The sequence below is a fragment of the Osmerus mordax genome (assembly GCF_038355195.1).
Source record: "Osmerus mordax isolate fOsmMor3 chromosome 6 unlocalized genomic scaffold, fOsmMor3.pri SUPER_6_unloc_3, whole genome shotgun sequence".
Lineage (NCBI taxonomy): Eukaryota > Metazoa > Chordata > Actinopteri > Osmeriformes > Osmeridae > Osmerus > Osmerus mordax.
Genome location: NW_027120335.1, coordinates 9,781 through 34,000, shown reverse-complemented (window position 1 = coordinate 34,000; position 24,220 = coordinate 9,781). Strand labels below are relative to the sequence as shown.

The 24,220-nt window shown below is 51.3% G+C and overlaps 1 protein-coding gene across 1 annotated transcript in view; it reads right to left on the bottom strand.

The window, feature by feature from the left end:
* The window catches only part of LOC136938383 (nuclear factor of activated T-cells, cytoplasmic 1-like), a 39,792-nt gene extending 26,298 nt beyond the window's left edge, over window positions 1-13,494 (bottom strand). The window contains 3 exon segments of the mRNA XM_067231673.1: window positions 6,361-6,520; window positions 9,335-10,457; window positions 13,377-13,494. Coding sequence (XP_067087774.1) covers window positions 6,361-6,520; window positions 9,335-10,457; window positions 13,377-13,494 — 1,401 coding nt within the window.
* Between the last annotated feature and the right edge of the window lie 10,726 nt (window positions 13,495-24,220).

The following is a 24,220-nucleotide window of genomic DNA, read 5'->3' as shown; positions in this document are numbered from 1 at the left end:
CTTAGCCGGGTAGCACATGCTACCCGTTACTCACAAAAGTCGCAACCGCCCACACGCAGGAGTTACACATTCTTACACACGCGTGCATTTCGTTTACCATAAACCACACATGATCACACACAGCCCCAATCACGCACACACACACACTGACAAATAGACACAGGTTCACACACACACTAAAACCGACACATACGCACAAACACGCACACAAAATGGTACCGGCACACCACGGCAACAAAACCGAGGATGAGGTCCAGATTTGAGAAACGGTGTGTTAAATTGCATGACGTTGCTTTATGATTTAATAAAAGGCAGTTGAGCTCCAAAGCCTCGGCCCTCAGCAGACTGTCTGATCCTGCTTTCATTTCTCCCTGACCTCCAACCATTACCTCAGCTTCCACGTGGCTGCTTCTGGTGGACCGCAAGAGACTGAGCGTGTGTATCTGTGTGTGTGTGTGTTTGTGTGTGTCTGTAAGTGTGTGTGCACGTGTGGTGGGGGGGGGGTGGTCTTTATCCCTTCACAGGGCCTGCGGTAGCTGGCGAGGACTGTGGCGTCCTCCGAATGAGCCAGAGTGACCTCACACACGGGAGGAAGTGATTAATGAGGTCGACCCACCCCGGGGTGACGCTCGGTCCTCCCGACAGCAACAGGAACGCGGTGGGGTCCCCCCTCGGCGACCTCCCCAGATTCATTTGCCATATGTGCTCCCCTGACCCCCCCCCCCCCGACCCGCCCCTCCCCTCTCCTCTCTCCCCCACTTCTGTGACGTCCACCGAAGACCAGTGCAGAACTAACGTCTTCCTTCTATTCCCCGCAGGGGCGATAAGAGAGAAGCACGGGTGGAGATTCTGTCGTAAACCATGAGTGTGGCCCGACGAGGAGCGTTCCTCCGCTTCGGGTTTGTCTGAACCGTGCTTAAACCACCCGCGCTTCACGTGTCTCCGAGCTGTCAGAGGGGCTCCCCTCTAGCCCCCCCTCGACACGCACTCACACACACACCGAGATGATCCTGTCCAAGCTGTGAACACAGCACGGGTGTATTTATCTTACAGATAATCGAAACCTGATCTCGACGGGCGCGGGGTGCCATGTAGAACTCCATGTCCCACCCCACCCCAGCCCGCCCCCTCCCCGGACCCTCAGCGCTCCCCTGCCCGGGGGCACCGGCCTCGCAGCACGGCGGCCTCCCAAATCAAACACACTGCATGTCAGCGGAGACAGCAGCTTAGTAATTGCCTCCAGCTGTGTGGTCTGGGAAGGATGTGATGAGGTGGTGCAGAGAAGGAGGAGGTGATGGGGGAGTAAGAGGAGGAACAGAAGGAGGAGGAGGTGATAGGCGATTGAGAGGAGGAGGACAAGAGGACGTCGAAAGGAGCACGCGCTGGAGGAGGAGGAGGAGGGTGGCGGAAGAGGAGGTGAAGGAGGAGGTGGTGGCGGAAGAGGAGGTGAAGGAGGAGGCGGTGGCGGAAGAGGAGGCGCGGGAGGATGACGACAAAGGAAAGGATAAGAAGCAACAAGCAGGAGCAGCAGGAGACTCGGGAGAAGGAGGAGGAGGACCAAGTTCCTCCCTTTCCACCGCTCGTCTCTCTGACACCCTGGGACTGTTATAGATCCATCATCGATACATCTGCAGCCCAAACTCCTCCCCTGACACCGCAGCTGCTCTCAGCTCTCCTAATCACAATCATCTGCGGTTTGCTCCGCGAAGTTCATGTCTCTCTATGCTAAAGAGATCTGGCTCCCCTTCCAAGAGCCCGTTCGACTTCGCCATCGGCCGTCCAACATCTCCCGATAGAAACCTGACAGGAGACACACATTGGAGCGGCGTTCTGAAGGATTTGTACATGTCGTATTTGTTAAGGAGCTCTGTTTGGACTGGGAGGGAGAGAGAGTGCGAACAGATGGGTCTCTGGGTCTCTGAACTGCCCTTCGTCTCTTTGCAATGATGTCATCACAGCCAGGAGCTCCAGCGTGACAGCACGCCTCTCAGTCCACGTGGCAAGATGGAGGAGAGGGGAGGGGAGGAGAGGAGACGAGAGGGGGAGGAGAGGAGAGGTGTGGAGGTGTGGAGAGGAGACGAGAGGGGGAGGAGAGGAGATGGGAGGTGTGGAGGTGAGGGGAGGTGTGGAGAGGAGAAGAGTTGGGGAAGAGAGGGGAGGGGAGGTGTGGAGAGGAGACGAGAGGGGGAGGAGAGGAGACGGGAGGTGTGGAGGTGAGGAGAGGGGAGGTGTGGAGAGGAGACGAGAGGGGGAGGAGAGGAGACGGGAGGTGTGGAGAGGAGAAGAGTTGGGGAAGAGAGGGGAGGGGAGGTGTGGAGGGGAGGGGAGAGGAGAGGAGAGGGGGGGGGAGATAGGTGTGGAGAGGAGAGGGGATCTTCATCTCTCAAGTGCTGACAGTCACCCAGCCAGTCTTTGCTGTACCCAATTACATCTACACTCATCCAAGTTCTCTCTCCCTCCAGACCTCCTCCCCTTCTCCTGCTCTCTCTCTATCTCTCTCTCTCCTTCCTTCTCTCTCCCTCGGTCTCCTGGCCGAGGGAACAACACGTGTGATCTTTCGACGTCTCAAGACGTGTCGAGCGGCGCTCGTTTACAAGTGGCAAAGCGGCCCTTTTCTTCCAGAACGTGTCGAAATGTAACCCAAAGTTATGTCATCGAGGGCAACGCTTCAAGTCCTCGACGTCTAGACCATAATAGCCTCCCAACTTCCCTACAAGAGAGCGGGAGTTCGTCATAACGGAGGCAGGCCGGCCTTGGTAGTCAGCACCGGGGAGCGAAGGCTTTGGGGCAGGGCTGTGAGGAGAGGGGGCCTCTTTACGGCAGAGAGACCACCGCTGTCTCAGCTCATAACTCTGAGGTGATCTGGTCAGGCCGGGCGGACCAGAAGAATGCAGCCCTGAGGTCCTCTGGTCAGTCCCACATGTCTTCCAGCTTCTACAAGCTGGTCATTAGCGGTTGCCCCATACCATGGCTGTGAGTAAGGGGTAGCCCCTCAAAAAGAAAAACCACAAAAGGGTGTGTGTGTGTGTGGGGGGGGGGGGGGGGTGCAGCGGCAGAGAGTCACATGAGGGGAAGGGGGGGGGGGGGCTTTGACTAACTTCCACAGCGCACACACACACGCAGATATAAACTCTTAAGCAGATGCACATGAGCACCAGAGACAGTGGACTGGAGATGGAGAACAGTCCAGCATGAGGAGGCCAAGGAGAGACCACACGTGTGCGGCGTGAACCCCCGGAAGCCACGCCGAGGTTCTGGAAGTTTCTGCACGCAGAGACGGTTATCGAGACACGCAAACAATAAAATGCAGGTCACCGCCACATCCTGCTCATTCACACCTACTGCTCCGTTTGAAGTGTCTGGGGTTATTTCCCAAAACAAGGGTTCATGCCAAAATACAGAGAGAAAGAGAGAGAGAGAGAGAGAGAGAGAGAGAGAGAGAGAGACAGAGAGAGAGAGAGAGAGAGAGAGAGAGAGAGAGAGAGAGAGAGAGAGAGAGAGATAGAAGGGCAGACCTGGTGCTTATATTTTTATACAAAAAACTGAAATAGTAGAATTAAAGAGTGGAAAGTATTAGAAGCATGAGGTGTGTTTAATGCAGTTCCGAGCCTGCTTCTGTGGAGCTATTCCCATTGTTGAATTTTTCTAGAAAAACAAACAACAAAAAATAAAGCGCTACTGAAAGTACTAAAGGCCAAGTTTTTATCTCTAGTCCACCACCATCCACAGCTCAAATCTGAGTGTGTGTGTTTGTGAGAGAGAGAGAGAGAGAGAGAGAGAGAGAGAGAGAGAGACAGAGAGAGAGAGAGAGTGAGTGAGAGTTTGAAGAGTAGGGGGCTACCCTTGGTAACTACCCTCAATGAAAATATAATTCCATGTAATTCCACTTTGGCGCTTGATAGAACCCGTATCAGGTTCCGTGGAAAACAGCCATCCATCAGGATGGTGGTGGAGGCCCGCAGGAAGGTGGACCTTCAGGCTGCCGGGTCTCTGAGCTTGGCCAGGGGATGCCTGTGGGGAAGCAGCCCCCCCCCCCCCCCCCGCCTTCCTCTCTCCTGCTAGGAGATGGGGTCTGTGTGAGGGGGAGAGAAGTTGAGGGGTGCAGGGGGGGGGGGGGGGGGGGGCATGGCCGGTCACAATCTGGAATCATCAGAAGAACGGGGTGGTGGGCGGGAGGAGGAGAGGAGATTAGCAGACGGACGAGGAGGAAGGAAAGAAGCGGAGGAGGAGTGGGGAGGGGGAGGTTGACGAGGGGGGGCGGGGGGGGGGGAGAGATGGAGATTGAGGAGGGGATCGAGAAGTGAGCCACGTCGTGATGGAAGTTTGGACCGCAGAGAGGTTGTGGGGGGGGGGGGGGGGGGGGGGACCGCCGGGACGCAGTGCACTGCGGTGTGTACCCCCTAATCTGGGGGCTTCAGACTGCAGAGCTTGACATACTGTCCTGCCACAGTGAGAGTGGAAGCGGGGGAGGGCAGGGAAGAGGAGGATCAAGAGGAGGAGCGGGAGCAGGAGAACAAAGACAAGAGGAGGAGGAGGAGGGAGGAAGAGGAGGAGGAAGAGGAGGAGGAGGAAGAGGAGAAAACGGGAGGAAGAGGAGAGGTCAGCCTCTGGATGATGTCAGCGCTACAGAGAGAGCTTTCCTAAACAAAGCGGGGTCTGTGAGTTTGGCAGAGACGAGGGGGGTGGGTGGGTGGGGGGGTGGGGGGGGCGGGTGGGCGGGTTGTCAAAACACCCAGTCTCATTATGGGAGAGGGCCACAGGACTTCTGCTCTGGCAAACGAGCAGCGGAGCGCACAAGAGGAGAAAACGGATGGAAGGTGGCGTCATTTCGGGAGAAAACAATTTGCCCGGCGCTCCTTGGGGTGGTGTTAACTCCGCGCTGTCAGCTGCGTCTCGCTGTTTTTCACCCCCTAGATGTGTCACAATCACTCACAGGTGTGTGTGTCCAACCATGAGCTGGAGGCACTGTGTGTGTCTGCGTGCGTTCGGTGTGTGTGTGTGTATGTGTATGTGCGTGGGTGCTAGTGGACACACCAGGAGAGACATGCTCACTGAAGCAGAGGTCCCCTGAGTTGGTCTGGTTAGACCTCCCCACACACACACACACACACACGCCTCATCCTCCCAGTCCCAGGGCCTCCAGCCTTGTAATCAGCAGGAAGCAGAGGCCCTCTGGAGCCAGCCGACACACACACACACACACACCTGGCACCTTCTTCCTGCACCCTTTCACCTCACCCCATCAGCTCGTTATTGAGTCATTCCTCATGACTGCACTCGTCCACTCATCCCTCCATCATCCTCCACCATCCCGTTAGTGTCCTCGAATCACTCATATCACTCATTACCACAGGGCCACCAGGGCCTCCCTATCCCTATATCTCTCTACAGAGAGAGAGAGAGAGAGAGAGAGAGAGAGAGAGAGAGAGAGAGAGAGAGAGAGAGAGAGAGAGAGAGAGAGAGAGAGAGAGAGAGAGAGAGAGAGAGAGAGAGAGAAGAGACAGATAAACACAGACAGGCCCGTCCTCCTCCTTTCTTTGAGAATAAAGATTAGACTTGATTCAACTTTATTGCCATTGTGCAGAGTACAGGTACAAAGCCAAGGAAATGCAGTTTGCATCTAAGCAGAAGGGTGACATGTTCAACTTTGGCTGATCCGTATTTCTCTGGGATGTCCAGATCTCCTCTGATCTTTGTCTGACCAGGAACTGATCCCCCCCCCCTCCACCCATCCAGCCACCCCCTCCCTCCCCCCAGATACTGGGTGTTAATCCGAGGTCTCCATTCCCACCCAATAAAGTTCCGAGTGTGCATAGGAGGAATGTGAGTGGGTGAGAAGAGATGTTCTCATGATCTCTCAATGACTACTACTTCACCATCAGAGGCTGTGTGTGCGCCTGTGTGTGCGTGTGTGCATGTGTGTGTGTGTGTGTGTGTGTGTAATGTCTACACTATTCATCAGTGTTGGAGGGCACCGCTGCCTAACGCAGGAGGACAATTACTTGTATTTAGAGAGCAAACCTGCAACACCTAGCTGGGCTACATGAGAGGGGGGGGTTGGGGCTGGGGCTGGGGCTGAGGTTATCCTATAAGGGAGGGGACATGTTTGACTAGCCCTTAGTAAAACACACACTTCCAAAACAGGATTACGTTTCCCAATGAACTCACTTTCGATTGCACCTGTCTACAACAAAAACACGTGTGAAGATAAACATGTGCATGAATAAGTGCACACACACACACACACACTCACACACAGAGACCAGCCGTGCACACAGCCTCCACCTTAAGTAAACCAAGACGTGACAACATCGGGGAGAAAAACACACCCACACATACAGAGCCAGCATGGTGACCTACCTGTATGACGGGATGCCCCCCGGACAGTGCTTTGACGGCCCCGCGGCTGCCCTCGGTCTCGTAGTGGGCGCGGTGGTGGGATTTGGGCTGCACCTCGATCTGCAGGCTGTAGGGCCCTGAGCACGAGGGCAGCTGCCAGTCCAGCGCTGGCAGAGAGGGACTGCAACACAGAGAGAGAGAGAGAGAGAGAGAGAGAGAGAGAGAGAGACCAGCTCAGTTGTTTGGTCCATTCCACTCATTGGGGACAATATGCCATATTTAAAACACGCACTTGATTGAGATGTTTTTCATTTCGATCCTGTCATATTAGGCTTTTGGCCTAGGGGTTGTGGTGGTCAAATTTCCTTTCTTTTGAGGCTTTTCGCGGAGTCTAACTAGCCACATAAAACGTTGTTTTGGTTTTTAATTCACTACAAGTAATGAATCGCATGGATCAGACCCAGAGGGAAACAGATCTTTATTCATGCCGTTGCCTTTTTCCCTGACGACTTGAGGAGCACTTGATCTGGTTCAACTTAGCACACTGGGTCAGCAGGGGCTACTCCCCTGAGACTGATTTCATGCTTCTGTCGCTCAATGAGAGTCGAATCAAAGGATTCCCTTGGCTGATGTAAGGATGTGTCCTGCTCCGTGGTTAACTGTCCTGACTCTTTTCCATTCCATCACTGTCTCTAATCGAATCAACTGAAGTCCATCCCTGACGACTGCACTCCCTAAAGCCCAGGGAATTATTGGTGGCTCTTTTTTCATGAAGAGTTAATGAGAGACGCATGTGTCCTGGTTAGCGTGCTGTGGCTGTGTGTGCGTGAGTGTCTTGTTAAAGTGAGTGTGTTTTCTATCAGGGTGTGACAGGTGGTGACAGTCTGACAAAGACAGGAGAGAGAAGGGGTGAGAGAGAGAGAGAGAGAGAGAGAGAGAGAGAGAGAGAGAGAGAGAGAGAGAGAGAGAGCAAGAGAGAGAAGAAAAGAAGATTATTTTACCATGAAGCCAATTATTCAGAGCTCAATACCAACTCTGGTGCAAATCAAATACTTAAACATCAAATACTTTCAAGTTTCAAATGACTCAGCTCAGATGTCACATAGATAGTATCTCTTTCTGTTAACCAAGAGAGACAAACCCTAACTGAACAGTGGTATATTCTAACCAGGAGAGACCAACTAAGGCTGATATTGCAGTACAGTGTCTCTTTCTCCTGTCCAGGGGAAACACACCCTGTCTGAGAGGGAGAGTGGTATCTCTCTCGCTGGGCTCCAGCTGGCTTCTCATCGCAGACAGCTTCCTGTGTGAGGAGTCTGTAGATATCCAACCCAAACAAGAGTGGGGAGAGACGGAATTCCAGAGCTCCTGACGCATACTGCTGTATGTGCCCCTGATCTGGGGGGGAAGGGGGGTGGGCTAGCACTGAGAACAAAACAGACCTGACCTGGGGGGGGGGGGGGCTAACACAGAGGGTGGAACAGCCCTGATCTGTGGGGGTATCAGCGAGACCCTCTAGGGGTGTCCTGCGGACCCCCTCCTCCCCGACACCCAGGTCCAGCTGGTGAACGACCCCCAGTGAACTGGTTTCCCTTGTCTGCCTTTATCTGCCCGGTCAGACCATGACATCATCACATCAACAGTGCAGAGAGCGATAAGAGCTGAGAGCCCCAGCAGAGTGGCTGGCTGGCTGGCTGGCTGGCTGGCGGACTGGCTTGCTGGCTGTCTGGCTGACTGGCTGACTGGCTGACTGGCTGACTGGCTGACTGGGTGGCTGGGTGGCTGACTGAATGGCTTGCTGGCTGGCAGGCTGGCAGACTGGCTGGTTGGTCATTACTGAATGTCTCCTGTGCTAACATGGCTAGCTTGGCCGCCATGTCTTCCTGTCTTGAATGATCTAAATCAAACACTTGATCTCCGACAGGACGTTGCACTATCCGAGGAGGAAGGGAAACACAGAGAGGGTCGCCGCGACTCGGGGAAGGTCGGCTCGATAAAACCCCCCCCCAAAAAAACACAATAATACAGCTGGAGTGTATATGCCTGTGGCTGTTTGTGTGGGGGTTCCCATGACAACTGGGGCACAAGGGCTGCCCTGCTTCCTACAGTACCCATGTGATTTATGAAACGTTTTGATCTTCAAAGTGAAGCCGTTTTGGAGGCGGATGGAGAGAGAGAGACGATGGCTGGTGTTTTCACCATGGCCTTTGAAGATGACAAAACAAAGTTGCGCTACAAGTAAATAAACACGTTTGATTTAGAACTAGGTTTAGTTGCCCTAGGCCCAGTTTCCCAGTCATGGATTAAACCAATAGTCATAAAGTTTGACAACAATGCAATGAAGATCTCCATTGAAAAAGGTTTTAAGCCGAGGACTAGGCTTGATTCATGTCTGGGAAACTGGGCCTTAGTGGGCCAAGAGTGTTTGCCTAGAGGTTATGTGTGTCCATAAATTTGAACAAACCAGTCTGAAACCCATAGTGATGAGGAACCCTCTATGTCTGGTCATCTTCACGAATGGTTTAATGGGCGGAGCTACGCAGTTCCAGCAAGGCACTCGTCAACAGCTGATGTCCCCCACGTTATCAACTGCAGGTGTGCTAATTGAAGTACCAGGCCTTCCCCTTCAGAGGATTTGAATACTGCCTGCATTCACAGACCCAGACACACATGCTCACACATCATTCACACATCATGCGTTGCTGGGTACCTCCATATCGTGCAATTGTTTGCAAAACTTTACGTTTGAAATGATTTCTGTCCACCAGAGTATCTTCTATGCTATGGTCCTTGCCTTGTTATTATGCGTACTTGTGCTATGCTAGCTATGCTCCGAAGCAGGAAGTTCCCCCATTTATATATAACCACACCGCTAAAGACAAACCTATTTCCATTGCAATAAATGGCTAAATCAAAGTGCCTTGACAGATTCTGTCGGTGGCTATTTGCAATAGAACCGGAGCGTTGTTAGAGCTTCCTACACACACACACACACCTGAGGTAAGGCTTCGGCTTGGACCAGGAGTACGGCTGCTGAGGAACCTCCAGGAACCCTCCACAGTAGCTCTCCTTCTTGAAGGGCAGGCGAGAGGAGTAGTCCTCCTGGCAGAGCTCGCTCACAGGGCCCATCTCGTCCGCGCCTGGCTCCACCTTGAGGCCCATGCAGGGGGAGTGCTCCAGCGTGGTCTTGCGGGCCTTGACAGGGATGACCCCCTCGCCCAGCTCCCCCACGCCGTCGGTGGTCAGGGCGTTGATGGCGGCCACGATGGCCGAGTTGGTGTACTGGTTGGTGTTGGCCAGCCAGCTGTCGTCCGTCACGCTGACACGAGGCGAGCCGCGCGGCGAGGGAACCGGGGAGCGGTCCTGATTGGGCGAGTAGGACGGCTGCCTGTAGGGGGCGCCGTTGAAGCTGTACTTCCTCTTCCCGTTGCTGCTGCCGCCACCGCCTCCGCCGCCCCCGAGCCCGCTGCTGGCGGGGGAGTTGGGCCGGGAGCCACGAGGAGGCGGCTGCTGCTGCTGCCCGCCCCCCCACACCTCCTCGGCGCTCGCCCCGATCTGGGGGGAGGCGGAGGGGGAGTGGCGGGGGGAGACGGCGGGGTGAGGGCAGGAGAGCAGGGAGGAGGAGCCCTTGGGGGAGACGCAGGGCGACTGCCAGGGCGAGGTCTGGGGCGAGTTGTCGTAGTTGTAGAAGCCCGACTCGTACGAGGACGCCTCGGAGTTGCAGCTGCGCGACGACACGCTGGAGGCGGGGCTGAGGCAGCTGGGGTCGCGGTAGCCGTCGGCGTTGGGCAGGGTCAGGGTCACGATGGAGTTCACCCCCCGCTTCACCAGGTGGCCCAGGCCGGCGCTCTCCTCCACCTCCTCCTCAGGGAACTGCCCGTAGGCGGTGATCTCGATGCGGGGGCTCTCCAGGGCGGGCGCCGTGGTGGACCGGAGGCTTGGGGCCAGGTAGTAGCCCTGGGGGGTGGGGTCCTGGTGGAGACTGTAGCCCCCCTGGTGGCAGGAGGACACGGAGATGAGCGGGCTGGACTGCAGGGTGTGGTACTGGCTGGAGAGGCAGGGGTTCCCCATGCCCAGAGGCAGGGACAGGCTGACGTTTGGAGTGTAGCTGTAAGCATCTGAAACAACAAGACAGAGAGACGGGGTTCATGTATGTACGATATGCAACTCTCTGGGTGAAGGGCAGTCTGTCAGAGAGCAGGCAGTCAGAGAGCAGTCAGTCAGAGAGCAGTCGCTCAGAGGACAGACTGTAAAAAAAAACTGTGTAGAAAGCAGTCAGTCAGCCAGCAGTTAGCCTTGCCTGGCCTGGGAGCCATGGTTCTCTACTTTTCAGGGAGGACCTAGTATTGGCATAGGACACATTACTAATGTCAGGCAGTACAGTCTCTGTGAGTGTATGTTTGTCTGTGTGTGTGTGTTTGAGCAGGCTCTGAGTCCAGTGCTGGTGGATCCTTTGTGTGATTGATAGTTTGACTCAGTGAGTGAATTAGTGCTCTCCCTTGTGGAAACCCACAGCACTTTGCAACCCTCTCAGCTTGTGATTAAGTCAGGGAGTTTACAGATGCTGAGGCATCACACACACGCACACACACACACACAAACAAACAGAAGCACACAAACACACACTTGAACACACACACAGAAACAGACGGAAAGAAACACACAGAAGGACACCCAGAAAAGCCCATTAACATGACTTCAGGAACACACACAAACTCTCAGCCACCACAATGACACTTGCAGTGTGTCCCCCAATCCATATTTCACTGTAAACTACGTGAAGCAAAAGCGGTAGCTGCCGATGGCGGCAGGGTATTCCCTTTCTATTTTACCTTACTACAACATCATATGAAACAACAAAAACCTGTCATGCAACCCATCTCGCGTGGGCAGATAACCTAAAATTAGTTCCTGTCTATTTCCAGAAACAGTTTCGGATTCATGTTCTCATTTCTATATATGTAGCGGTTGTTGTTCTGATGGTGAATGGGGCCAGCATCGCCATGGTGGCAGACTAATAGCAGGCTTTTAGCGTAATCAGCTGCACTACATTTACACTGTCCTGTTTAGTGAATTAACAAACTCCCTTCTGTTAACTCTGTTCTTCAGTATAATACACAGAAGAATGAACAAATTACACTGATTAACCTCTGTAGCTGACAATTGATCATTTTCATGAGATCCTTATACAGCATCATAAGATCTTAGATCTTCATAACATTGCGTATTTTACAATTATTTTGACGGTATATAAGTTATTACAATACAGTAAGTTAAGATTTGAGACAAATTATGTCAGGGCAGGTAGCGGTTCTCACAGGCCTGAGTGCACTCTCACATACACACACATACGTACACACACACATACATACACACACACATATACATACACACACACACCACTCGCCCCTCCCTGCCCTCTGCTGTTCTCCAGGTCTGTTTTAAGATAAACTCCCCTCCTCAAACCACCTCGTCCTGTCTTTCTCTTCCTCCTTTTCTTCCATCCTCTGACCTCTTCTTCACTCCTGCTCTGCCCTCCCTATTTTCTCTCCTTTTTTTCCCCCTCACCTGTCCTGAAATACTGCCTCATGTAGCACCTCACCGCACCACCTCTCCGCCCCAACGCACACACACACTCCTCTGTAGACCATATTCAAGCCTAACAGTTGTTAATCCTTTGTTTTTCTTGCCCCTGGCATTTCCAGTTTGTCTCTGCTTAGTGCACCAACTGTTAACTAATTGGCATAGGAGTGTCGCAAATCTGAGGGTTCTTTGAAGGCAAGAAAAACAATACCGATGACATTTTTTTACAACTTGATGATGGAGATGGAGAGAGAGCTAAAAGTGGGGGATAGAAATAGAGGGAGAGAGATGGTAAGATAGAGAATGAGAGAGAATAGAGAGATGAGAGAATAAGAGAAAAAGAGACCGAATGAAAGATACAAATGGAGAGAATGAGAGAATGACAGAAAGAGAGAGAGAGAGAGAGAAAGAGAGAGAAAGAGAGAAAAAGTGAGAAAAAGAGGGAAAAAGAGAGAAAGAGAAGGAAAGGGGGATGTGTGTGTGTGTGTGTGTGTGTGTGTGTGTGTGTGTGTGTGTGTGTGTGTGTGTGTGTGTGTGTGTGTGTGTGTGTGTGTGTGTGTGTGTGTGTGTGTGTGTGTGTAATAATGCAGCCGTCAGCAGACTGGTGAGACAGTGTGATTAAGCAAACCCCCGAAGCCAAGCAAGCTATCCCTCATACCTCATCAAACACACACACACACACACACACGCATACACACTGCCTACACACAAGTCTGCTACCAATTATGATGGTTAGATGTACTGTAAGGCACTGAAATAAATAATAACACAGTAGTGGTTCAGCATCGCCAAACCTCAAACACAAAATTTTAAACGCAAACACAAAGGCTTAGAAGTTAACTGTAAGAGAGAACATTGTGCTGTCAGATAATGGATGGATTTAGTGTCCCCATATTCTGTTCGCCTTACGGCTTAACATACAGTTGCGTATTGGTTGGCAATTGTATTTTAAAAGGTGGGGAAAAACTCTAACTCTACACACCCAAAAATGTATTTACTACAAACATATACAAGTATTTATTTAACAAGTTTCAATATTTGTCAAAGTTGGCATTGTCTATTGTACAAGTTGGAAGTCAGAGCTGGCATTCAGAAAAGTTTTGCACAATGCAAAAGTGATGCATGACACGTTTGTCTTCATCCAAAATACAGACAAATGTATATTGATGACTGTCTGCACTTTATCCCTCAACCACGGAAACCGCTAACCGGTTTCCGCGCTACCGAGAAGCATCAACTGGGGCGATACCCGACTAAGGTGCGCATGGCGGGGGTTCACGCACTTGGAGACACCAACAGAGAACTTATGAAGTAGCCTAACGAAAAATAATGTTCAAACTTATGAGCAACTTTAAAATATGCAACATGTTGATATGCTAGGCCTATATGTCTAGAAGCATAGCATCTTATTTAAAATTGAAAGACCAGTCTACCGAAATATCTGAGCCAGTTACCTTCTTCTGCAGACTTCATTTCGGCGGCGAGACAGGTGAGATACTCAAATCCTCGATCTTTTTCCGGTGGTCCGAAGTTGAACTTGGAGTTGACTCTCAAAAAGCTGGAATCCTGCATTCAACCAGCGACGGGTGTCTCGCGAATGTAACGGTGGCTAGGCTCGGGAATAAAAGCCTATTCTCAAATTCTGCGACAGCAAAACTGTATGTGGTGACAGTGAATTAGTTAAAAACAAACAAACGCATAATTATTCTTGATGAATACAACACGAGAGTAGCATCAAAAAAATATGAATTCAAAGACGTGCATCCATATGACAGCGTGCGCCAAGGTGCGGTACTGGAAACTCAACAGTGCAGAGCGAATACTCTCTCAGCAAGATGAAATAGCTAACTCTGGTGTGCATATGAATGATGGCTGGATGATTTTGTCTGTCTGCGGTTCATGTTATAGTCTAACGAAGCCTTCCAGAGAGTCCCGGGTTGTGACGCGGAGCTGGTCAGAGAGGGGTGGCACCATCCTTTATAAAGCAGGAAAACACCTCAGGGCGGCGGACCGCCCTCCCAGGAATGACGTTACCGCTCCTTGCCAGCTCCTGCTGGAGAGCTGTCAAAACTCCACAGCAAGGGATGGATTTCCAAGAAGGGATTCCTAAACTGCGGACGTGGGAGGAAGGAGGAGGAGGAGGAGAAGGTATTCCGATTTCCTCTTATCTGGAGGTAGTGCACCTCAGTCCTCCCAGTATGCTTGTCGCAAATTGGTGCTGCTGGTGGCCCATATCATATGTTTAACTGCTCAAGGATAATGATTCAGTTAGTTCTGACAACCTCTACCAGTGGCTGCCCACATAGTAAACTTGCTGAAAGCCCTGTTAGTCCAAAATATACCTGACCTTGGCCAAGGTAAATCATTTAAAAGCCCTGCTCATAAATCTTCAAAGCCTGCATAGCCTATATCTTCATAGGTCCGGACACACTGCATTATAAACAAAGCATGTTTTTTCTAGCCCTCCCTCCCACCCTCCTCTCTCTCTCTCTCTCTCTCTCTCTCTCTCTCCCCCCCTTCTCCCTCGTATTGTTGTTCTTTTTCTGTCCTTGTAATTTTATGCACCCCTCGTTCTCTCCCTTTCGCTCTTTCTGGACCTCGGCGCGAGGAGTCCGACCGCCTTCTCTGCCGCCGCCACCATTCCACACCAAGTCTCTCCCCAGTAAATCAGCGTACAGGAGACTGTGTGCTCCTGGCAACGCTTCCCTGCTATATCTCAGTCCTGTTTACCACTGTCAGAGCCGTCCGTCTGCCCCAACGGGCTCCCTGCGGTGTACAATTAGTGACAGTTGGAATAATCGGTAGAGTAATTCATTCGGAATGGGAGCCAGTTAGAAAACCCAGGGCTCCCCCGAACCTGAGACTGAGCGGGCCAGTAGAGCTCGGAGGATCATCACGCTTAATCAGCACCAGACGACCCAGACCTGGAAGGGGGAGGGGGGCGGGGGCAAGTCTGGGAGAGCGGGGAAGAGTGAGAGAGATAGAGAGAGAGGGAGAGAAAGAGAGAGAGAGAGAGAGAGAGAGAGAAAGGGTAGTGAGGGGAAGGCAGGGAGAAAGAGGGGAAAATAAACAGATTGAGAGGAGGAAGAGAATAAGAAGAGAGAGAGAGCGACAGCAGAGAGAGAGAGAGAGAGAAAGAGAGAGAGAGAGAGAGGGAAGGAAGGAAACAGAGAAAGGGGAGGGGGTGAGAGAAAGAGAGAGAAACAGGATGCCGTGTTTTCTTTGCCTACCGTAACTCTGGCTTGGCTGCTGCTCATCTGGGAGCTCAGAGGTAGAAACCTCAGGACGTGCCGTACAGAACTCCGGATCCTAGATGCCGGGGAGACAAGAGCCCATGAACCACTGGATTAACAGCAGCATCACAATCCCAACACTGTTGACAACAACAAAACCCTCTTTTCCTTTTAGAAAGGGTTATGGTCAGATAATATCAGATAATATCAGATATTAATAACAGATAATATCCAGAATAGATCAATCCATACATTCACTGATTGTACAATAAAATGGTATGAAGATAAATACACATTTGATTACCTGGAAGGTTGCTAGTTCGGAACCTATCTATTTGTGACCTGTCGGCAATCCCCAGCCAGGGGGTCCGTCTAGGAGACCTCGAGGTAACGGCCGTCTCTTCTCTCCGTTATGGCCTCTTTCCTGAGACGTAGCCTCGCTTTACGGCCTGAAGACATGTGCACTGTGGCTGCCTCGTCCACGAGGAGCGCAGCGGTGGATCTGGCGTTGTAGACGCGGCGAGCGGCAGGGAACTGTCGCCACGTGGGGCTCTCCTCGCTCTCAGGTTATTGCTGCGTCTTGTAAACAGACTCGTGCTGTCTCCGAATTGTAACTCTCGCTTTATTTGGTAATTTCGTGAAGGCTGCAGCCTTTAACTGTTTATTGCATGCGTACACACACACGCGCACCAACACATTCACCATACACACACACACACGCACCGCACACACACACATGAACATTACTGAGGTTATATTTTCCACACTTAGCTCTTCTTGTGTCTAACCAGTCCTTCAGAACAGTTACATTTATCCAACCCTGAACAGTGTGTCTTGGCTCAGGAGGTAGTGTGGGTCTGGCTCTCTCTGTGCTTGCACTGGAATACACCAGACTGCGATGAAGACTTATAATAAATAAACTTGGACTATATAGCCATTCAAGATAAATAATCAGCTTTTTGTTTCAGGTATAGTTTGAGCAACAGATGTGGTTCTGTCTCGTTTGCTGTTTGGTCTGATTTAACGAATGTTATCTACAGAAAAACAAAACATATTTGAAAGTTTTTGTGGTCGGTTAATTTTGCTGCTAGAATGGTGAAATGTCTCTCCTGGGAATAATAAAGCGCTGCTCTACTCATTACTCAACTCACAGATACGGATCTCCTCTCCCATCAATCCCCATAGCTCAGTAAACTGCAGGGAAACTGTAAAGCTCATCTTCTCATCTTACAACATGTCATTTGTGTTTCACATCTTCCATATTGAAGTGAAGCTACACAGCGGTGTCATTATCCAATCTCCCAACGTCTGCCTGCTTCTCTTACTGACTGTTTGCCGTGAGACCAGCCTGACAGCAACATGTACCACAACGCACATTAACGTTGCGCCGAACCAACACGAACTATCGCACGTGCGAACAGACGGTCTCGGGCAGCGACGACTGTAAATGGGCCGATTTCTTTCCGGTTCGCATCTTGACTGCTAGCTCGTGTAACTGGAGTGTGCATGGGGACCCAGAAAGGTCACTTCTGCAGCCACATGCGGGTTTGACTCATCATCGCCTCGAAGGATCATGTAGTAGACAGTAATACGGGAAAGTCCCTTTACAACGGTGTGCGTGCGTGTGTGTGTGTGTGTGTGTGTGTCAGCTCGAGCTGAAGCCTGTGCCCATCACACACTTCCCCTGGCCCTTCCTCTATTCCAGGAGTTCTTCTTCTGCTCTGTCGTCTATGTGGTGAAGCTCTGACTTATCTGTGGCATGTCTGGATGCCTCTGACTGTTTAGCTACGGACACTTTTAGAGATTCCTAATACGGGGTAGGAAGTGGAGGGCACGTCTGACTCGAGGGCACACAAACACAGGCTCGCAAATAAACACACTGGCACACACACGCAGCACACACTCACACAGGGACCAGGAAGCTTAATGTCACAGGGGCCCCTGACTAAGACATGGTCTAGTTGTCCTCAACGTTGCAGTTTTCAAGATGCCTTGATATGATGGCCCCTGGGGTTCTGACCCCTGGGGTTGTGGCCCCTGGGGTTGTGGCCCCTGGGGTTCTGACCCCTGGGGTTGTGGCCCCTGGGGTTGTGGCCCCTGGGGTTCTGACCCCTGGGGTTGTGGCCCCTGGGGTTGTGGCCCCTGGGGTTCTGACCCCTGGGGTTGTGGCCCCTGGGGGTTGTGGCCCCTGGGGTTGTGGCCCCTGGGGTTCTGACCCCTGGGGTTGTGGCCCCTGGGGTTGTGGCCCCTGGGGTTCTGACCCCTGGGGTTGTGGCCCCTGGGGTTGTGGCCCCTGGGGTTCTGACCCCTGAGGTTGTGGCCCCTGGGATTGTGGCCCCTGGGGTTCTGACCCCTGGGGTTGTGGTCCCTAGGATTGTGGCCCCTGGGGTTGTGGCCCCTGGGGTTCTGACCCCTGGGGTTGCGGCCCCTGGGGTTGTGGCCCCTGTCGCTGTGGCCCCCTAGCGTTTACAAATCTTGTAACACAGGCCACCGCTGTCTGACCTCCAGTAGGAACCTCCGCAGGGTGACAGAAGAGGGTTTGTTTTTCAAGTTCAGTTCACGTGACCAAACTAGCAGCACCGGCACTGGGACTCCCCAGGACATGCTGAGACACGATCCACCCCGCAGAATACCAGTGTTTGTGTGTGTATGTGTGTATGTGTGGAGACATTTTACACATGTTTCTATGTGGTGAGTGACTGCTGTGTGAGTGGGACTATTGTAAATCATACAGCAAATGAGTGTCACGACAAGGACAATCTCCCTCCCTCGCTCCCTCCCCCTCGCTCTCCCCCTTTCTCTGCTCTACATTTCTATTGCAGTGCAGTTGGTTAACAAGCCGCCTGGATTCCAGAGCGGTCCGGGTCCTGCAGGTTTGTGACGGAGGTCCTGTGAGCTGTGTCCTTCCCTGCGTCAGCTGACACGCCATAAAAGACCAAAATAACCCGGTCCTGCCAATGTCACCGTACACACACTCGCCTGTCCTCTGCAGCCTGGTTCTGGCTCTACAGCAGTTCCTTACACACTCTCCTGTGCTCTACAGTACCTTACACACTCTCATGTACTCTACAACAGTACCTAACACACTGTACTGTACTCTACAACAGTACCTAACACACTCTCCTGTACTCTACAACAGTACCTTACACACTCTCCTGTACTCTACAACAGTACCTTACACACTCTCCTGTACTCTACAACAGTACCTTACACACTCTCCTGTACTCTACAACAGTACCTAACACACTCTCCTGTCATATACAGTACCTCACACACTATTCTGTCATACACAGTACCTCACACACTATCCTGTCATCTACAGTACCTCACACACTCTCCTGTCATCTACAGTACCTCACACACTCTCCTGTCATCTACAGTACCTCACACACTCTCCTCTAAAAGCCTGTTCTCTTTACTTTATTTGTATTTTTTTTTTTTTTTTTTACAGCTTTATAGTTATGACATGGCAATGTGTTTGTGGATTTTTCAGTTGTGCAAGTGTGTGGTCTTCTGTTTGTGCATTTGTAGGTGTGTTGGGACGTGTATACAATGTGTGTGTGCTCCTCTCTTCCTTCCTATTTCCCGCCTCTGTGATGGAATCCCCACGTCTGTTTCCTGCTGTTTGAGCCGGTTGCCCAGCGACACTGGCAACTATCCCCCGGTGCTGGTTTGTGTTTTCTAGTGTTACTGGGGGGGGGGGGGGGGGGGGGGGGTCAAAGGTTTATCAGAGTAGGGTGGGCCAGATTCAACTCGTGTCTGTACAGGACATGCTTCACTGAAAGATACAACTGGTATGGATTAATAAGTAAGATTAATAGTATTTCTGAATAGCAGGCCATGCTACTAGAAAGCTCATTTGCATCTGTGTTCCTCTTAACAGAACGGGCCAGCCACATGTTCAGAGTTTTTTCAGCCAGAACCCATTCACCCCCGGGGCTATGACTCACTCTGTATCTATCTACGTCCTGAGCTTGATTCAGCCCCATCTGACCTTGCTGGAGCATGTGTCACAGGAGGAAGTGTCTACCTCAGAAAGACAACTGTTCTGTTCTCCTCCACCTCTTCCCTGGCCCCAGAACCTTCTGGAATTCCAAACACACCAAAAAAAAACACGTGTAGCACACACACGCACACGCGGTAGACTCAGAGGGGGGCCAAGGCGCTTAGGGACACGATAACTGTCACATTCTCTCTCGGTCAAATCGATATGATCGAAAAAGGGCCTCGTTCCTTTTTTTCTCTCAGGGCATTCCCACCCCAGAGCGGGGAGCAGGAAAACTCGGGGAACCTGATCCCGTCTGTGTGATTTCCAGTTGTGCTGGAGAACGGTGCTCCTAATCCCAGACAGTGATCCCAATCATGGAGAATCCTCCTGATGCTGCAGTCTGCAGGATCGTGGCTGAAACACGATAGCTCCATGGCGAGCCCAGGGGTCCCCCTCTCTAGGAACATCTACCACAAACACCACTGCTGCTGACTGGTAGCATCTCCTCCTCTAGGTCTCTCTGTCTGCATGTTGTCTCTCCTCTTCCCTCCTCTCCTCCTGTCTTCTCTTCTCTCCACCCCTCCCTTACTTTCTCCTTCAATCTTCTCCTCTCCGGGTGTATTTGCTAACAGCAGATCCAGCAGGAGGTATGTGTATACAGTACTTTGTTCGACAAACAGAAGACTCCCTATGTTATTTGGAAGTTATTTTTCAACTGGGCTCGGCTGGAACAGATCTAATGTACACACTGTAGAGTTACAGTAATCCTGACCTTTCCCTGTAACTGTATTATTTCATCTAATAGACACGGTCTGTGTTCAAGCAATGGCTCAAAGGTTGATTCATAAGTGCAAGATTAATTCTGAAACCGTTGATTGATAAGATCAGAGTTTGTCTTGTGGATACATCCTTGGCTGTGTGCGTGGGTGTGTGTGTGTGTGCGTGTGCGTGTGTGTGTGAATGTGTGTGTTACTCAGCAGCTTCCTACGTAACTCTGCTGGGAAACCATCTGGGCTCTCAATAATTTTACTAGACTAACACCACACACACACTCACACACGCATACACACAGAATCCGATGCAGTGAGTTGACGCGAGAAGTCGAATTGCTCTGCTCCTGTCAGAGAGAAAACCTGCCTGCCAGCCAGCCAGTCACACACACACACGCACAAGGCTAGTATGCGGCCACAGCCTTGACGTAACACTCTTCAGCCTGACCCAGTCTGGTGCTGTCTGCACTGACTCAAAACAACTTCCCAGAAGGCTAGGTCAAGGACCAAAACAGATGGAGGTCCCTCCTCTCTGAGCTGTGGTCAGGAGAGAACCCAGAGTCTTAAGCCAGGGACTGGGTCTGGGAGAGGGACTGGCTCTGGGTCTAGAGGTCTGGTTCTGGTTTTGATTCTGGCACAGGAACTGGTTAAGGTTCTGGGCCTGGGGAGAGGACTGGGTCTGGGGGCTCCATCGAGGCTAGAGCAGGAAAACTGCCTCTAAAATCCATCATATCATCTGGCTTTCAGATGATCATATAAACTGGCATTGTGTATTACCTTCAACTTGAAGTGATATGCTTTCAGGCAAGCTGGCTGGCTGGCTATCTGGTTGACTGGTTGGCCGGCCGGCTGGCGTGCTAGATGGTTGACTGACTGGCTGGCTGGTTGACTGGCTGGGGAGAGTGGTCATTTCTTGTGATCATATGAACTGGCTCCGTGCCCTGGCCTCAGCTTGGTGTGGGCAGACAGGCTGGTGGGGCAGCCTTCCAGGCAGACAGTTATGAAACAGAGAGAGCTGGCTGCTGGGAGTCAGTAGTGGCTGCTTGATGTGGTCTGAGTCTGGAGGGAGCTGCGAGGCCTGCTTCAGAGGGAGTTCCCTGCCTGCCGTGGGCTCCCAGCTGGGTCTGGACCAGTCTGAGCGCGCGTGTGTGGAAGAGGGGGAGGAAGGGGGGAGGAAAGGGGGGGGGGGGCAACCAACCCAAACTGAACCTGAGAGGTCAGAATGTTCCGTTGGGTTTTCTATCACCTGGCAATGGGTCAGTAAAGTGAAGCATGATACAGTATCCCATTCTTTGACACTAACAGTCGAGATTTCTGCATGTGTGTGTTTGTGTGTGTGTCCCCCTACAGTGGTGTGTCTCCTAAAGGCATCAGTGATCAGTGTTCATAGCCAGCGCCTTCTGCTCCTCAAGTGGTCTTTGGAACAGCAGGTCAGACACACGGGTCCACGCCATCGAACTCTCCACCGCTCTCCTCCAACTCCCGATACGACGAAACCACCTTTCTCCTTCCATCAAGTCACACGTCAGTCCAGCAGGGCTTTTCCACGGCTCCGATCGAAGGCCAGAGCGGTCGATAAAACTCTCGGAATAGCACGCCAAAAGGCTCAAGATGTGCTTTGATATCTGAACGTCAAGGCTATCACCTTTCGGGCTCGCTACGGCAGGAGAAGGGAGAGAACCGCAGGCGTTTTAATCACAGGAACCAGCGTGACAGGGCCGCATCCTGTCATTGTGGAGGCGGGGTGAGGCCGTCGCGGGACAGGACGTGTAGATGTCGGCGAGATGAGACGGCGAGTCGACGCGGGCCAGCTGACGGGAACTGGGGCGTGGAGTGATTAGGATAACAGCAGTCAGGTCGGAGGAAAGTTCTGCTGGAGTTGGTCTGATGTGTGGCGTGCACGGACTAGGCTGGGTAGGGGTGGCTGGTGTGTGTGTGTGTGTGTGTGTGTCTTTGACCCTGGTTTGTGCGGCTCTGGCGCCATCTGTTGGAATGTTACATGACCACTGTGTGGCCTTCAATTGTGGTCAATTCAAATACTGCCAAGACAGATGTAATGCTTTCACAGTAATACAGACTCATATATCCATGGATCGATATCTGTCTGTTCATGTTAATAGATTGTAAATTGTATGATTTATGATTTAGTGGATGAGGTATTTAGCTTGGATCGAAAGCTTGCATAATTCTTCCGGGCAAGATTCGGTAAACGTTGAGACCATCTGTGATCATCACCATGGAGCCTCATCGAGGTGTAAAGGGTCTTTACTGTCGTTTAGCACCAAGAGAAGACATAAACCAACAGTGACCCCTCAAGACTGCATCAGTAGTAGCCTGACCGCTCAGGGCTCTGGGGCCTCCTTGTGGAGGCGTTTGGTAGTGCAGCGACACATTGCATGAGTATAATCGAAAAACATTGTATGTGTTTTCTTGATAGTGCTATTTATTTCAAAACTGGTCATGTGCCATGTAAAAACCGAGATGAAACGTCCTTGTGATGCACATATATTCCTGAAATGGTCTAGTTTTTCTCATAGGCTGTTTGGGCTGGGTCATGCACCACCCCCCCTTCTCCTGTCTGAGCTCTCTGTTCCCAGAGCCATGGCATCATTGTATATGCAGACCTATGGCACATTCCAGCCACGCAGTCTGTGTGAAATCAGGGAAATGTGATAGTGACTGAAATCCACGTTGTTCACATATGCCCTCATATTTCTCATCCAGAAGTTCAGTTTTTTAATTAAAAACAGACATGGCGAGCTCACGCATGGAAGGACGGAGGGAGACCACTTTACCTCTGAGAGGTCTGTGTGTGTGTGTGTGTGTGTGTGTGTGTGTGTGTGGGGGGGGTGTCTGTCTGTGTGAGCATTTCACATCACAGAATTACTACAATATCAGATTACTCTGCGAAGGAAAAGAGCGGTGTGCCCCTTCTAGACTGAGGTAATCTGGTCTTCTAGGAAAAACCAGAAGACAGGCTGAAGAAGCTGACAGGAACATTCCAGAACACACAAACCCTCACAGGGAGCAACAGTAGGATTGACTTAAAAGAGAAAGCACTCATAGTATTGAATACTTCCAAATGCTTTATTCTCGGATCCTTTGGCTGGTGGATTCAGGTTAAGACACTGGGAGGCTAGGAGGGTTAGAATGGTTAAGAGGCTGGAAGACCTGGAAGCTGGGAGGTCGTGAGTCTGAGGTGGGGGGGGACTGGGAGGCTGAGAGGTTGAGAGGTTTAGAGGCTAAGAGGCTGGGAGGTTGTGAGGCTGAGAGTTTGAGAGGTTGGGAGGATGAGAGGCTGAGAGGTTTGGAGGCTGGGAGGGAGAGAGGATGGGAGGAAGGGAGGATGCGAGGTTTGGAGGCTGGGAGAAAGAGAGGATGGGAGGATGAGAGGCTGGGAGAGGGAGAGGCTCGGAGGCTGGGAGAGTGAGTGAAGTCTCTGACTGAGCTCTGACTGGTGTCCTCTGAAGCAACACTAACTGGTAATGGGCATGTGTGTCCATCAAGTGCATGTCTGATACTAATAAACATGCAGGACTATTTTCGGGCCATGAATGAAGGCGTTTAGACAAGAGGGAGTTCTCCTGTCCCCGCTCCTCTTCAGTCTGTCAGTCCGTCTGACAGGAGGAGCCCCACAGCTCTGCCCTCCAGCACACACAGGCATGGGTCAGACTGTCAGTGTCAAACGTACCCGCGCACACACACACACACACACAAACACACACTCTGTCACTTTATCGCCATCATGTGGACAGCTCATGACATCACATGTCACACACGCAAATGCACACAGACCACACACACACACAAAAGCACAAACACAGGTTCAAACACACACACACACACACACCTAGACTTTATAAAAACACAAGACAGACTCATTACATGGAGCTGAGTCTTGGGTTCAGAGAAGTCCTTCAAAACTTCCCAGGAAGAGGGTATTGCTCTTGTACACTCGTCCAATTCATTTTATGTTCTTGTTCAATGTTCTTGCCAATTTAGGAATATTATTTGTGAAAAGGAACCAACTCTGTGAACGAAAAGAGAATGAAAGATGATACAGAGAAAATAAGCAGCACTTTGCCTCAGCTCAGAAGGTCAACAAGACATTGCACTTGAACAGAATCGGCAACTGCCAGATTCTAATTGTAAATTTAAGTCTTGAGGGTTCTTTTTCATTACTATAGTTTATTTATCTTATTTATTTATTTTCAACACAAAACACATTTATATGTAAATTATATCTAAATAATTATGCCGCCAAATTAATTAGCTTTCTTTGTAATACATGCTGGGTTTAGGGGCTT